This window comes from Mytilus californianus, unplaced genomic scaffold (genome assembly GCF_021869535.1).
Source record: "Mytilus californianus isolate M0D057914Y unplaced genomic scaffold, xbMytCali1.0.p SCAF_34, whole genome shotgun sequence".
Taxonomy (NCBI): domain Eukaryota; kingdom Metazoa; phylum Mollusca; class Bivalvia; order Mytilida; family Mytilidae; genus Mytilus; species Mytilus californianus.
Genome location: NW_026262684.1, coordinates 1,943,986 through 1,960,038, shown reverse-complemented (window position 1 = coordinate 1,960,038; position 16,053 = coordinate 1,943,986). Strand labels below are relative to the sequence as shown.

At 32.5% G+C, this 16,053-nt stretch overlaps 1 protein-coding gene across 1 annotated transcript; it reads left to right on the top strand.

Annotated features, from left to right (window-relative positions):
* The first annotated feature begins 111 nt into the window (after nucleotides 1–111).
* LOC127736623 (2-oxoglutarate and iron-dependent oxygenase JMJD4-like) lies at nucleotides 112–15,718 on the top strand. The gene is made up of 7 exons (XM_052247181.1): nucleotides 112–447; nucleotides 2,862–3,027; nucleotides 4,547–4,678; nucleotides 5,626–5,711; nucleotides 9,105–9,286; nucleotides 11,349–11,504; nucleotides 14,984–15,718. Exons 1-7 carry the CDS (start codon nucleotides 216–218, stop codon nucleotides 15,374–15,376), a joined length of 1,347 nt encoding a protein of 448 aa, XP_052103141.1. The 5' UTR covers nucleotides 112–215; the 3' UTR covers nucleotides 15,377–15,718.
* The last annotated feature ends 335 nt before the right edge of the window (nucleotides 15,719–16,053 follow it).

Below are 16,053 nucleotides of genomic sequence, written 5' to 3'. Positions count from 1 at the left end.
TTCAAAAGTGTATATATTTTCAAAAAAATCATATTATAAATTAATTTATATAACTTTAAACATTAAAATGGACAGATTTTTTTTAACATGAACATCACTATTAAAGATGTCTGCGCCCATAACATTTTATAACTTTTCGAAACATAAGCTTATATTTCTGATGAAATAACTCTGTAATTACATATGACGTTTTTTCAGATAACCCATTTTTGAAAATGTTTCCCTACAAAAACGAGGAAATCATGCTATTGAGGAATAATTCCACAGAATTAATACAAATTCCGAAAATAGAAGTGAAAAAAACTTATCAAGACTTTTTCTTGAAATATTTGCTCCCAAATTATCCGTGCATCTTATCAACAGACTTCACTAAAAACTGGAAAAGTAGAAAAGAATGGTGCCTAACAGATGGAAGCCCAAATTTCGAATTTCTTCAAACAAGATTTGGTAAAATATGTACATGATGTACTTGTAAACTTAAATTTTATTTTAAAACATTTTGGATCAGCTGTTCAAGCCACAGCCTGTGACAAAGGCATTTGTTTCTATCTATGGAATAACCATTTCACAGATGATATCGGATATGTTCCTTATGTCGTAACTGCAATACCCTTCCCTTTTCACGAATGTGACCTACCGAATTAGACTATTTACGGATTTGTGATAACATAAGCAACACGACGGGTGCCACATGTGGAGCAGGATCTGCTTACCCTTCCGGAGCACCTGAGATCACCCCCAGTTTTTGGTGGGGTTCGTATTGCTTATATATATAAAGTCTTTAGTTTTCTATGTTGTGTCATCTGTACTATTATTTGTCTGTTTGTCTTTTTATTTTGGCCATGGTGTTGTCAGTTTGTTTTCGATTTATGAGTTTGACTGTCCCTCTGGTATCTTTCGTCCCTCTTTTCAAACCCTCCCAAACGTTTTCTCTGTATCATTTAATATTTTTCAGCGGTTACCTGTCTAACTCAGTGAGCGGTCACCTATTTTTCGCACAAAATCGTCATTTCACCTTTTAACAATGGCCATTTTCATGTTTTAACAAGCAAATAATCAATTTGACAAAAAAAAATAAATATATGAACATGTGTAATCAATATCGAGGCCAAAATCAGAATTGGAACCCGTTTGCAACAGAGATCGCACAGTAGGACAATGTAGGAGGTGAATTTGTGAATTTCTTGCGTTCCACTCCTTTCAGTTTCCATTGAAAACTGTATCCTTGACTTGTTTCTCCATGAATATTTTTCTTCAAATTTAAAACACTGGAATCCACTATTTATCAGTCAGGGGACTTACTTTAAAAAATGAGTGATTTTCTAAATCACTGATTCAAGTAACATTATGTCCATAAAGGTTGGAAATAAGAGTTGTCTTTCTTTAATAATCACCTATTTAAGTAGTACAAATTAATCACTAGACTAAGTGATTTAATTTTATTGTAGCTTTAAATATAGAATACTAATGATCTAGGGACTAATTATGTTGCTAAAATTATCAGAACCAACATCTGTGTTGATAGGATGACCTTGTACTAAATCTAGGATAATGACATAAAAATCACTTGTTTAAGTATCATACCTCAATTTCCTTCCTAAAAATCACTTCTTTAAGTATCTTTATTTTAATAACCCCCACTAATTTCAACACCCCCAAACAGTGAAATTTTGATCACGAACAGTAGAATTTTATTACATAATCTATAAGATGAAACCTTGAATTTTACAGGAAAAATACTCCCACTGCTGGGAAAAATCTGTTAAGAAAGTATCAGTTCATTATAATGTAAAGCCATTTTTATAGCATTTTTTCAACTAAAATAGAATTTGCAGCTAAATGATTGCATCAAAGGCATAAATCTTGCTGCTTAAAAGAAGCAAAAAGTTCATTTTTTTCAATTTTACTAATGAAAAGATATTATCTAAACCTTTGTGTTAAAAATTTTGGTAAAACTACAAAATCACAATTTGTGACAAAACTTCGAATTTGCTACTTAAATAAGTGATTTAAAAATCACTTATTTCAATAAGTCCCCTGACTGTTTATTATTTGTCTGATCACACAAACAATAACTGTATCGATTGAAAACACTAGAACAATTTGCCCCGATCCTAGCCTGGGATCCTAGCACACTACTCCCAATGAGGAGGTTTGACCAGGATGCCAGGCTACCCAGATCCCGGCCACGTGCGATGTTGGAATTGGAATTTTTTCAGAACCTCATTTAACAGGTTTAAAAAGTCACCTCTCTTGAGCGGTCACTTTTGATACTTCCCATGAGTGACTGCTTAATACAGGTTTGACTTTATAATGAACTTTTTTCTATCCATGGGAAGGTCAACTATCTGTTTATACTTCTATTATCATGATTATATATTGATTATAGTCCACTTTCCCATGGATAGAAACAAGTGCCTGTGGTTTAAGCTCAAAAGCTTTATTTATAATTGAATTGTTGCACACACAAAAAAAAAAGCTCTATTTAGCATGTTTAGCATTTAAGTCGTCTTAAACTGTTTCAAAACATACTTAAGATGAGGACCTGGTGACATAATTGGAGAATTTCAAAATTATCTTTAAGGTTGTGTGAAAATATTCTTCCATTTTGATATCAAAAGCGGTATTTCCTTCCATCAACTTCAATTTCATTCAAGAAAACTGGTAATTCATTATTTTTTGAAAGATTGTAGCAACCTACACTGTACATGTAGTCCTATCAGATGGTACACACTTCTGGAATAAAAAAGCAAGCGTTACTGATGATTGAAATGGAAAGGAAGCGTTCTGAATATACACCGTGAATATGTATAAGCATTATATATATATTTATTCATTGGTATACAATAAATATCTTCCAGGAAATGCATGTGTACCTGTTGCCAATTGTAAAAAGGAGAAATATGGTTCACATCCAAAGTCTGAGATGACAATACATGACTTTATGTCCTACTGGGAGAAGTATAAACAAAGGGGTTACCCTTCGGACATGGACTGCTTGTATCTGAAAGATTTTCATTTCAACAGGTAAAGACATATGAAAACCCATAAGACTCAGTTTCATTTAGTTTTTAACTAACCAGTAATCAGGCTACATATGTTTGAAAATACTTATATCACATAATCCAAAGAGCTAAGGTGATCTAATGGATATATCATTTAAATTGTCCCCTTAAACAACCTTATAAATAAAGGCAAATATATATTTATAGAAAGTTGAGGTGAAATAACTGGAAGCTGCTCCTTATTTTTGAGATTTGAGGCATGAACATTTTGGTTGTGTTCCCTATAGAGTTTTGTTTTATAACAGTATATCAGTTATCAAGACATACATGACATAGAATATTTTAGAAAGTGATAACTGCCTAGATTTTTAAGACAAGTGAAGAAATTTACAAACAAATTTTTAGTATGCATACTTGATTAAGGTTTTTTTTTTTTAGAAAAAAACAGTGTTTTATTCACTTACAGCATGTACAGCCAGGGGTTATACTTCTACTAGTGTTTTTATTTATTTATTGGTACTCGTAAATAATTTGGGAAATAGAGTTATATCCCTTAGAAAATGACACATTCAGACTTATAAAAGGTTTAATTGTATTTCTTCAATTGTTGTCTTTAGTATTCATAAAAGTGTAATTGCAAGGTAAAAAATCTTACTCTTTTCATGTTAATATTACTAACATCTGTATGAATGTGTATAAATATTACTTGTTTAAGTAATACCCCTGAGTGACTTAAATTAGTATCAGACATTTACATATGTTTATTCATACATTGATCAGTTTAGCTATTGTATAGTAATTTTTGATAAATGGTTTTTTAAATCGTAGCATTAGGGCCTTCGTCCACTCTTTCTTCAAGGATATTTCCAAGAAATTCAAATTTCTTAATAGCCAGCATCTTACATCTTTCACCTCATATTCATTCGCTTTTCAGTTTGATTTCATTTTTAACAGACTGTGATTTCTGTTGTCATATAAACATGTTACAGTCATTATGAAAATAAGGAGATGTGGTTAGATTGCCAATAAGACAACTATCCACCAGTTTTCAAATGATGTGGGTATAAGCAATTATATGGCCCTGTATGGCTATCAATAACGAATTAATAGATATAAGAAGATGTGGTATGAGTGCCAATGAGACAACTCTCCATCCAAGTCAAAATTTATAAAAGTAAACCATTATAGGTCACAGTACGGTCTTCAACACGAAGCCTTGTAAACCCATACAGAAAAGTCAGCTATAAAGGCCCAAACATGAAAAATATGAAAATTTTCAAACAATGAAACTAAAGGCCTTATTTATAACATTACAGCTTATGAAAAACAGATATCACAGTCTTGAACTGACAATCCCTGAAATACAGGCTCCTGAGATGGGACAGGCACATATAGAATGTGGCAGGGTTAAACATGTTTTTGAGCTCCCAACCCTTCCCCTAACCTTGGACAGTGGTGTAACAACAAACCATATGAACAAACTGTAAAAATCAGTCCTCTTCTTAAAACTGAATTTTTCTAGGACATTTTTTTTTTTTCAGAGAGTTTCCAGACTACAAAGCCTATGAAACCCCAGGATATTTTACCTCAGACTGGATGAATGAATACTGGGACCAGAGAAATGAGATTTGTGATGATTACAGATTTGTTTACATGGGACCAAAAGGTTCTTGGTAAAAAAAAAATCAGTTTACTCTATAAAATTTCTCAGTTGCTAGGGTTAAAGAAAATATTTTGGAGATTAAATTTATGATTGAAAATATGTAAAGACAAACAATTTAATTAAGGGACAAACTAACTTTTAAATAATCAATAACATATCAAAATATGGAATGATAAATTGTTAGTGAGAAAATTACATGTCTAAGGTTTATGGACTAGAAATTGATTATCTATAGACCACACACACAGTATAAAAATAAGGAGATGTGGTATGATTGTCAATGTGACAACTATCCACCAAAGATCAAATGAAGTGGATGTAAGCAATTATAGGCAACCGTACAGCCTTCAACAATGAGAAAAACTCATACTGTATAGTTGGCTATAAAGTGTTCAGTAATGAACAAAATCCAGCACCTAAAATTATGTTATAAAAAAGAATAAAAATAAAAAAAAGTTCAACAGTTGTTTTCAAGAGAAAGATAAAAAAAAATTGAAGATTTTATTTTTTTTAATTTTTGGTGTTTTAACGCCACTTTTAAGCACCGCTTTTGGGCTATTTCGTGGCGGCCAGATTTTATTGAAAACCACCGACCTTCGATAGGAAAACTGACAATCCTAGTCAATTAAGATTGGAGTCAAGTGCACCCGCACGAGTGGGGTTCGAACTCACAACCTCAGTGTCGACTGGCTAGTGATAACAGAAGTAACTACTTAGACCACTCGGCCACCGAGGCCCCAAAAATTTGAAGAAAAAAAAGTTGGTAAAATATAGAGAAAAAAATCAATCACTAACAAGTTTTTTGTATTCACTATTATAGATTTCAAAAATTATATTTTACCAAAATTTCAAAAACTTATATTTGATCTTAAAATTTGAAACATAAACATGGTCTAGTTGAATTCCTCCTCATGTATATTTCTATGCCTATGATATTTTTATGATTTTTTGTTACAGGACACCATTCCATGCTGATGTGTTCAGATCTTTCAGTTGGTCAGCTAATGTCTGCGGAAAGAAGAAGTGGATCTTTTTTCCTCCAGGTAGATTTTTTTAAGAATAATGCAATTCTTTTAGGACCAGAATCTTATTTGTAATGAGGTGTACTATTTAGTGTCCATGGCCACTTGCCAGTTCCATCTTAGTTTCAAATGTAAACACATTTTGCAATTTCATTTGAAATAAAGGATATAAAAGACAACAGCACCCTTAAATTATCATTAAGTAATTATTTTTATACAACCGCCAAAAAATTTTTGTGGTTGTATATTGGTATGACGTTGGCGTCGTTGTCCGAAGACGCATTAGTTTTCGCACTCTAACTATAGTTTAAGTGAATGGATCTCTATGAAATTTTACCATAAGGTTCAATACCACAAAAGGAAGGTGGGGATTGATTTTGGGGGTTATGGTACCAACAGTTAAGGAATTAGGGGCCAAAAAGGGGCCAAAAATAAGCATTTTCTAGTTTCCAGACAATAACTGTGGAACGGTGTATGGATCTCTCTGAAATTATACTACAAGTTTCCATACCACAAAGGGATGGTTAGGATTTGCTTTGGGGGGTTATTGCTCAAACCGTTTAAGAATAATGGACAAAAACTTTAGTACAAAACATAATTTAAAGCAGTGTAAGGGAGATAAATCAAATACATCATTGAAATTATCTCCCTTACACTGCTTTTAAATTATGTATAAAGTAATGGTTAATGAACAATTAAGATAATTTAAAACAGTGTAAGGGAGGTAATCCAAATACAACGTTTTGGTTACTTCCCTTACACTGCTTTTAAATTATGTTTAAAGAAATGCATATTTATAAAGGAAGACCAGTATGGTGCATTAGATTTATAAAATCTTTGACCACATTTATTTATTTGTTATGCCGAATCTAACCGTGTATTTAGATTTTTAATTTCGGGTCCAGTTTTCAAATTGGTCTACATTAAGGTCCAAAGGGTCCAAAATTAAACTTTGTTTGATTTTAACAAAAATTGAATATATGGGGTTCTTTGATATGCTGAATCTAAACATGTATTTAGATTTTTGATTTCTGGCCCAGTTTTCAAGTTGGTCCACATTGGGGTCCAAAATTAAACTTTGTTTGATTTCAACAAAAATTGAATATATGGGGTTCTTTGATATGCTGAATCTAACCATGTAATTAGATTTTTTATTTGTGGACCCCGCTATCAAATTGGTTCATATTGAGGTCAAAAGGGTCCAAAATTAAAATTTGTTTGATTTCATCAAAAATTGAATTATTGGGGTTCTTTGATATGCCAAATCTAACCGTGTATTTAGATTTTTAATTTTGGGTCCCGTTTTTTAAATTGGTCTACATTAAGGTCCAAAGGGTCCAAAATTAAACTTAGTTTGATTTTAACAAAAATTGAATTCTTGGGGTTCTTTGATATGCTGAATCTAAACATGTGTTTAGATTTTTGATTATGGGCCCAGTTTTCAAGTTGGTCCAAGTTGGGGTCCAACAAAATTAAACTTTGTTTGATTTCAACAAAAATTGAATATATGGGGTTCTTTGATATGCTGAATCTAAACATGTATTTAGATTTTAGATTTTTGGCCCAGTTTTCAAGTTGGTCCAAATTGGGGTCCAAAATTAAACTTTGTTTGATTTCAACAAAAATTGAATATATGGGGTTCTTTGATATGCTGAATCTTACCATGTATTTAGATTTTTCATTTGTGGGCCCGCTATCAAATTGGTTCATATTGAGGTCAAAAGGGTCCAAAATTAAAATTTGTTTGATTTCATCAAAAATTGAATTATTGGGGTTCTTTGATATGCCAAATCTAACCGTGTATTTAGATTTTTAATTTTGGGTCCCGTTTTTTAAATTGGTCTACATTAAGGTCCAAAGGGTCCAAAATTAAACTTAGTTTGATTTTAACAAAAATTGAATTTTTGGGGTTCTTTGATATGCTGAATCTTAAAATGTGTTTAGATTTTTGATTATGGGCCCAGTTTTCAAGTTGGTCCAAGTTGGGGTCCAAAATTAAACTTTGTTTGATTTCAACAAAAATTGAATATATGGGGTTCTTTGATATGCTGAATCTAAACATGTATTTAGATTTTAGATTTTTGGCCCAGTTTTCAAGTTGGTCCAAATTGGGGTCCAAAATTAATCTTTGTTTGATTTCAACAAAAATTGAATACATGGGGTTCTTTGATATGCTGAATCTTACCATGTATTTAGATTTTTTATTTGTGGGCCCACTATCAAATTGGTTCATATTGAGGTCAAAAGGGTCCAAAATTAAACTTTGTTTGATTTCATCAAAAATTGAATTATTGGGGTTCTTTGATATGCCAAATCTAACCGTGTTTTTAGATTTTTATTTTTGGGTCCCGTTTTTTAAATTGGTCTACATTAAGGTCCAAAGGGTCCAAAATTAAACTTAGTTTGATTTCAACAAAAATTGAATATATGGGGTTCTTTGATATGCTGAATCTAACCATGTATTTTGATTTTGGACATTGGACCATAATACCGGTAGGTAAATTAAAAAAATTGAAGTTCTTAGACCACATTCTTTCTGTGTCAGAAACCTATGCTGTGTCAAATATTTAATCACAATCCAAATTCAGAGCTGTATCAAACTTGAATGTTGTGTCCATACTTGCCCCAACTGTTCAGGGTTCGACCTCTGCGGTCGTATCAAGCTGCGCCCAGCGAAGCATTTTATTAACAATGGTCTATATGTTTTGCCAACAATGTTTTGTTTCATGCTATTACCTGTCCTGAAGACACCACACTTGTTGACAAGACATGTAGACCCAGATAAGGTATTTACTTAGTAGTAATGTTAGGAATTTGTTGTCTTTAATGTAGTTTTATCTGTTACCTTGGTGACAACTGTGAATACCTATTTAGATCCACCCACTATATACTATACCACATGATCATTACTTCAGGAGTTGGTTCACCATATATAAAAAAAGGATATAAGTAAGCAGAAATTATATTTGCATTACATATTTGGATGTAGAATACCTTTTACAATTGTCCTTTTTACGTGCAATCTTGTTCTGACAGGGAAAAGATTGAAAACAGAAGTTTTTATTGTATTGTAAAGAAAACATTAGTTTGTCTAAGTACAGTTCTTTAGATTTTCCAGATTATTATCTTAGACTTTTTAGATCATGAAGGTCTCATATACTGTTCTACCTAAGTGTATTGTTTAAAAAAGAAATAAAATAATATCATTAAAAGTGATAATTGCTAGTTTTATTAGTATGAATGAAATAAGCAAGAGTTATCTCCCTTTGTACAGAAAAGTGGAATTGCAAGGAAATTAGATATTTATCTTTCACATTTTTATATTACACACAGTGAATCAATGATTTCTAGTCAAGCACACTATCAATGTCCTTCATTCAAATTCAGACAAACATAGTGTGTTTAAAATTTCAGGTGAAGAAGAATGTTTGAAAGATGTTCACGGACAACTTGTTTTTGATGTTAATTCTGAGGATTTGAAGAATCCTAAGAAATACCCCAAATTCACTAAACTAAAACACAGAATAGAAGTGACACAGTTACCAGGGGAGGTTATTTTTGTCCCAAGTGGCTGGCATCATCAAGTTTTCAATCTTGTAAGTTTATTTTTATTTCCACTGGAGTTATAAATAATAACAAATACAAATAAAAGAAATCAAAGCTTGGTCTTGATTGCTTTTCTCTTTTATCCATATTTGATGCATCCAGTGATAACGTATGGTGTATTTTGAAAATTCTAAGCTGGTACTAATAGATCAATGTTTTAATCCCAGTTTTGAGATACTGTGAATTCATTATTACTCCTGGGATACCAATTAATTTAAATGTTCAACAAAGTATAATTTTTGGGTAGACTTATATGCAAACTTTAGCAAAGCCACAAGTTTTAATATCTATTAACATACAAATTTTACTCAATCCATGAACATTGGTACCCACAGAAATAGATGAATCCACAGTAGTTTCTGTTTCAATTTGGAGGTTGAAAAGGTGATCAGTTGACATGTATCCATGCATCCCCCTAGTTTTTCACACAGGCAAATTAAACAAATGAAACGATTTAAATAGATTTCCACGTAAACAAATATGATCACAATTATTTGGACCTTCTCACCTTGATTAAAGCCTACCATAAGGTGACATTGGTCACATGACTCACATCACCCTTCAGTTGATGTGAATGCAGACAACGTTTTTATACGACCGCAAAAAAATTTTGTGGTCGTATATTGGTATCACGTCGTCGTCGTCCGAAGACATTTGGTTTCCGGACAATAACTTTAGTATAAGTAAATAGAAATCTATGAAATTTAAACACAAGGTTTATAACCACAAAAGGAAGGTTGGGATCGATTTTGGGGGTTATGGTCCTAACAGTTTCTGAATAAGGGGGCCAAAAAAGGGCCCAAATAAGCATTTTTCTAGTTTCCAGACAATAACTTGCGGAACGGTGTATGAATCTCTCTGATATTATACCACAAGTTTCCATACCACAAAGGGATGGTTAGGATTGACTTTGGGGGTTATGGCTCAAACCGTTTAGGAATTAGGGGCAAAAAAGGGGGAAGGCAAAGGTTTCCTGGTTAATGGACAATTTAAAAGCAGTGTAAGGGAGGTAATCCAAACACATTTAAAGTACAATGTTGTGTATGTTTGGATTACCTCCCTTACACTGCTTTTGAATTATGTATAAAGAGAGTTTGAATTGTCTTGAGGTGATTAGCTGTCAATTTATTCTTAGAAGTTACTATTAAAGGAATATTAATTTTAGCAATGATAATGTATGTCATTTTCTATTTTAAAACTTTTATGATGTATTTAAATTGGTAATTATGGTTGCAAACTCCATTGGAAATTTGAATTGAGATTATGACCATATCTTGAGGGAAAGATTTTTTTTTTGGAAAAGGGGGGAGGGGAGGAGGTGATAAAAAATCTAGGGGGGGTAAAAAAGAAATATAAATTCAAATCATATAACCAATTCTAAGTTCTTTGACTACAGTTATTCGGTGTCAGAAACCTATTATGTGTCAAATATTTAATTACAATCCAAATTCAGACCTGTATCAAGCACGAATATTGTGTCCATTTTTGCCCAAACTGTTCAGGGTTGGACCTCTGCAGTCGTATCCAGCTGTGCTCAGCGAAGCATTTTATTATTTATTCAGACACTGCAAATGTTTCTGAAATTATCATGTTACTTTTGTGTAATGAACTAAAATATAAGGAATACTATTAGATAGATTCAGAGAGCAAACAAATCAAAAGTCAATGAAAATCAAATAACTCTGGAAAAAAAAGTTTCTCCAAAAGCACTACACAAAAATCTGAATAAAAGTACCGTCGATTCATTATTATTCCTGGGATATCAGTTTTTGTGGATTTCATGGGTAAAAGTGAACCAGAAAATTAAATGTTCAATGGCGTACAAATTTTCTATAGCATTTGAATGCAGACTTTGGAAAATCGATGAAATCAAATATCCACAAAAATATAATTTTTCCTCAATCCAAGAAAATTGGTATCCACCAAAATAAATGCATCCACATTAGCATTTATAATTTAGAGGATGCTGTTGAAATAGGAAATAGTTTAAACTGTTCATTAACCTACATAAATTTTCTAAAGGGCAAAGGAATGGATTGTGTTTATTTCCAGGAGGATACAATATCTATAAATCATAACTGGTTAAATGGTTGTAATGTTGATATAAGTTGGAACTACCTAAAACTGGGACTTATGGAAGTAGAACAAGAAATACAGGATGTGAAGGAGGCAAAAATGGTAGATGGGGACTGGTACCAGCACTGTCAGGTAATACCAAGGGTTCTGACTGAATCAGTAGAAGTAAATACATATTAGAGACGTCTGGACTTTTGACACAAGTCATACATTTCTTACATATTTCTTACATATTTGTACCTGTACATTTATCCTGCAATCAACATTTCTACTATACCATTACAGGTTGACAGACAATATGAAGTGATAAAGTATAGTATTATATGTTAGACTGAAATGGATGTCTAGTCTCTAATTGAAGTCTGTTCCTAAAATAGATGTCCAATGTGACGTCACTTTCTCAAATCAGTGTCCAATATTTTTACCCTCTAATTGACGTTCATGTACATGTATTACCAAAAATGACGTCCAATCGATGAGATTGTCATTCATCGATGTCCAGTATTTAATCATTTATTTTTAGTTTGATCTTTGTTTATATTATCTGTCGTTTTGTCTGTGAGTAATTATAAGCCTGCCTAAAGAAACCAATTATTTTCTTATATCTTTATCAAAATAAAAGGGCAAACATTAGAAAATGACAATATGAAAATAAAATAACCACCGACATCATATTACATGTTCATGGATAATAATATTTTGGTGAAAGAAGTTCATCCTCTCCATCTACACTGTCATATTCCTTTCATATTCATCAAAATAAACGACATGTAGATAAACGTCAATGAGACAACAACCCAACGACAAAGATAATTGAAAGACATCTAGAGGGCAATATACAATCTCAAAAAATAATAGACAAAATACAGCTAAATGTTAAAAAGTATTATTATAAAATCGTATATTAAACAACAACAAAAAAGTCATGAGTTACTTTTTAAGTTTTTGGTTCAACCCACCATTTAGCAATGTTGTGATGTCATTGCGGCAAGTCCGTAAAAAAGACGTCAATATAAGAGAAGCCAATAAAATGCTCCGCTGGGCGCAGCTTGATACGACCGCAGAGGTCGAACCCTGAACAGTTGGGGCAAGTATGGACACAACATTCAAGCTTGATACACACTGACTTTGGATTGTGATTAAATATTTGACACAGCATAGGTTTCTGACACAGAATGAATGTGGTCTAAGAACTTATAAATTTTTAATTTACCTATTCGAACCATATCATTATTATTTGCTTTTATATATAAATCAGAAATAACCAATTTAAAATGGAAAATTTTAATGAAAAAAAAAGGAAAAAAGGGAAAAAAAATCCCTCCCCCCAAATTTTTTGAACCCCCTTATGATTCATTACCCCCAAACTCAATCCCAGCCTTCCCTTTGTGGTATGGTACCTTGCAGTACAATTTCAGAGAGATCCATACACTTGAACACAAGTTATTGTCTGGAAACTAGAAAAATGCTTGTTTTTTTGCCCCTTTTTGGCCCCAAATTCCTAAACGTTTAGGGCAATTACCCCCAAACTCAAACCCAGCTTTCCCTTTGTGATATGGAACCATGTAGTACAATTTCATAAAGATCCATACACTAACACACAAGTTACTGTCCTAAAACTAGAAAATGCTTGTTTTTTGCCCCTTTTTGGCCCCTAATTCCTAAAATTTTGAGGCAATTCTCCCCAAAATCAATGACAGCCTTCCCTTTGTGGTATGGTACCTTGCAGTACAATTTCAGAGAGATCCATACTCTTGAACACAAGTTATTGTCTGGAAACTAGAAAAATGCTTATTTTTGGCCCCTTTTTGGCCCCTTATTCCTAAACGTTTTGGGCAATTACCCCCAAACTCAATTCCAGTTTTCCCTTTGTGATATGGAACCTTGTAGTACAATTTCAGAAAGATCCATACACTTACACACAAGTTATTGTCATGAAACTAGAAAAATGCTTGTTTTTTGCCCCTTTTTTGGCCCCTAATTCCTAAAATTTTGAGGCAATTACCACCAAAATCAATCCCATCATTCCCTTTGTGATATGGAACCTTGTGGTACAATGTCAGAGAGATCCATACACTAACACACAAGTTATGTCTGGAAGTTAAAACAATGCTTATTTTTGGCCCCTTTTTGGCCCCTTATTCCTTAACTGTTGGTACCATTACCCCCAAAATCAATCCCAACCTTCCTTTTGTGGTATTGAACCTTATGGTAAAATTTCATAGAGATCAATTCACTTAAACTAAAGTTAGAGTGCGAAAACCAATGTATCTTCGGACGACGACGCCGGACGACGAAGACGCCAGATGACGACGTCGACGACACCAACGTCATACCAATATACAACCATAATTTTTTGGCGGTCGTATAAAAATTGGACTTATTTAAGAACAACAAAAAAAAAGGCGATTAGAGGGGCATAGAATTGGCTGTTGATTTGGAATCTTATTGTATTATGACATCAGATTTGGAAGTCTATTTAAGGAACAGACATAGATTCTTGACCAGACGTCTATCCAAGTCTTACATATATATATACATTTATAGTCTCCTGGTATTCCCCTTCTGTTGTGAGGGACTGGTTATATTCAAATTACTGTTTACGTCATAGTTCAATTTGCGGTCCTCTTTTAAGTCATGTTGATTTTGAATTAAAAAAAATAAGTCTTACAGTTCGGTAGTAGAAGTATAAATGTTAAAGTGCAGGATAAAAACAATATTTGCACATTGTAGGAAAATACAAAATGTATTTGTATTTGCTATAAAACAGGAGAAAGGCTCAGTGAGCCTCACTTTTCTCTCTTTCCAAAGCTCATATAAATATATTTTGTATTTTCCTACAATGAACAAATATTGTCCATCTGCATTTGTCATGTTTGTAAGGACAATAGAACAGGATTCAAATAAGATTATCTCCCTTTAACCAGTTAGATTCTGTTGGCCTGTAGAAATGATTTTTACAGGCCCGAAAGCAATTTTACAAGCCTGGGCTGCTGGGTCTGTGGTTAAGCATGAAGACAGTTTACCCAGAAAAAACTCAACTGAAAAACTCTAATGCAACATATTTTAACCCATTACAATTCATTATAAGTATGTCTGATAGGTTCAATATGTAAATATTTGTATGATTAATATTGATGTCTCTATTATGTTTTATTTTATGAATAAGCTTTAAATCACACACCATAATTTTGTTCTTTCGATATTATATCTTCAAAATCTATTTTTCCTATAAATCAAAAAAAAAAATTATAAATCAAACTGACAATATAGTAACTCTCTCGACCATTGTTGACCAAAGAATATGAAAACATATTATCCAAGAATGAAAACTTTATGGCAAATGGCCTTGGAGCATTGATGCGTTTTGGTAGGACAGATTTAGACTATAACCATATCCCTGTGGTCAGATGCACAGGGGACAAAAATTAATATGACTGTGTGTTAATATCAAACAAAAACAAATTTAGTTTTTTGCTTATCATGAAATAATGCCAGTTAAGTTACCACATATATCATCAAAGTATCCAGAAAAACACATTTTACCATATCTCATTACTAAGGATGGCTGAGAGATGTATCTATTTAAATATGAAATATTTATTTTACAGATAATGTTGAAAGCTGACAAAGGAATAAACTTTCCAGAATTCTTTGATTTCATGAGAACAATTGTTCTCCCAAGGATTGAAATATTGAAACAGCAGACTAAATCAACTGATGTAGTGGAAAATGAACTTGAAACCAGTCATATGGATACCAGGTTGTCAACCAAAGGGGACATAACTCAAACAGTTGCCAAATTACTAACAACGCCTCATTTGTGGAACACAGACTGTATTCTGTTTGATATTTATAGAGTTAAATATATTTTAGAAGATATGTTGAAAAATGAGGAGTTTGCAAATTTTGATAAGGAAGTTAATGGACAACATGTAAAGCAGATTGAGGAATTGATCAGCACTATTAATGAATCTGTTGAATGTTGTGACGTTGATAAGTAATGCTTAGTCATGTCTAGTGCTGTCTGCATAGGTAATATATGCTTGCTATGTCGGCCACGACCAGAGGATTTAATCCTAATTTTTTTTTGGAAATGTAAAAATCATCTTTTTGCAGGGAAGTCTAGTTTTTTCTGTATATCTTCCAAATATTCACATTAGAAGCTACACTGTAAGTGAAATGCGAAAGTTTTATTAATATTGTGCTTTTCCACTTCATCTATATTCAAGGTCTATATGTTCTTTGTGCTTCAGTTGGAAAATAATATCATGTTTCTCGTATATATTCTCTAGATTGCATAAACAGTGGTACATGCAAATGTAGCTAAAAAATAAGTGACATTAAGCGAAGAAAGTTGGTTCAATGCAGTGTGCATTTATGAATACAAATAAATGATTATTAGACATGTTAAATATGGCAATGGTAAAAAGCTGCAAAATGCATCAAACTGTTTTCAGAACCAATAAAAGGAATAAGTGACATGAATAAATAATTTCAGTTTATTGCCACACATTTACAGTGTATATATCCTGATATTCAAATATAAACAGTAACCATGGTAACATGTCATGCATGTTGAATGTTGAAGAAAAATGACCATATTAAATTGTACATTGGAATAACTAAAGTGACATATTTGAACTAAAAAAAAAAGGATGACACCATATTATGACAGAAC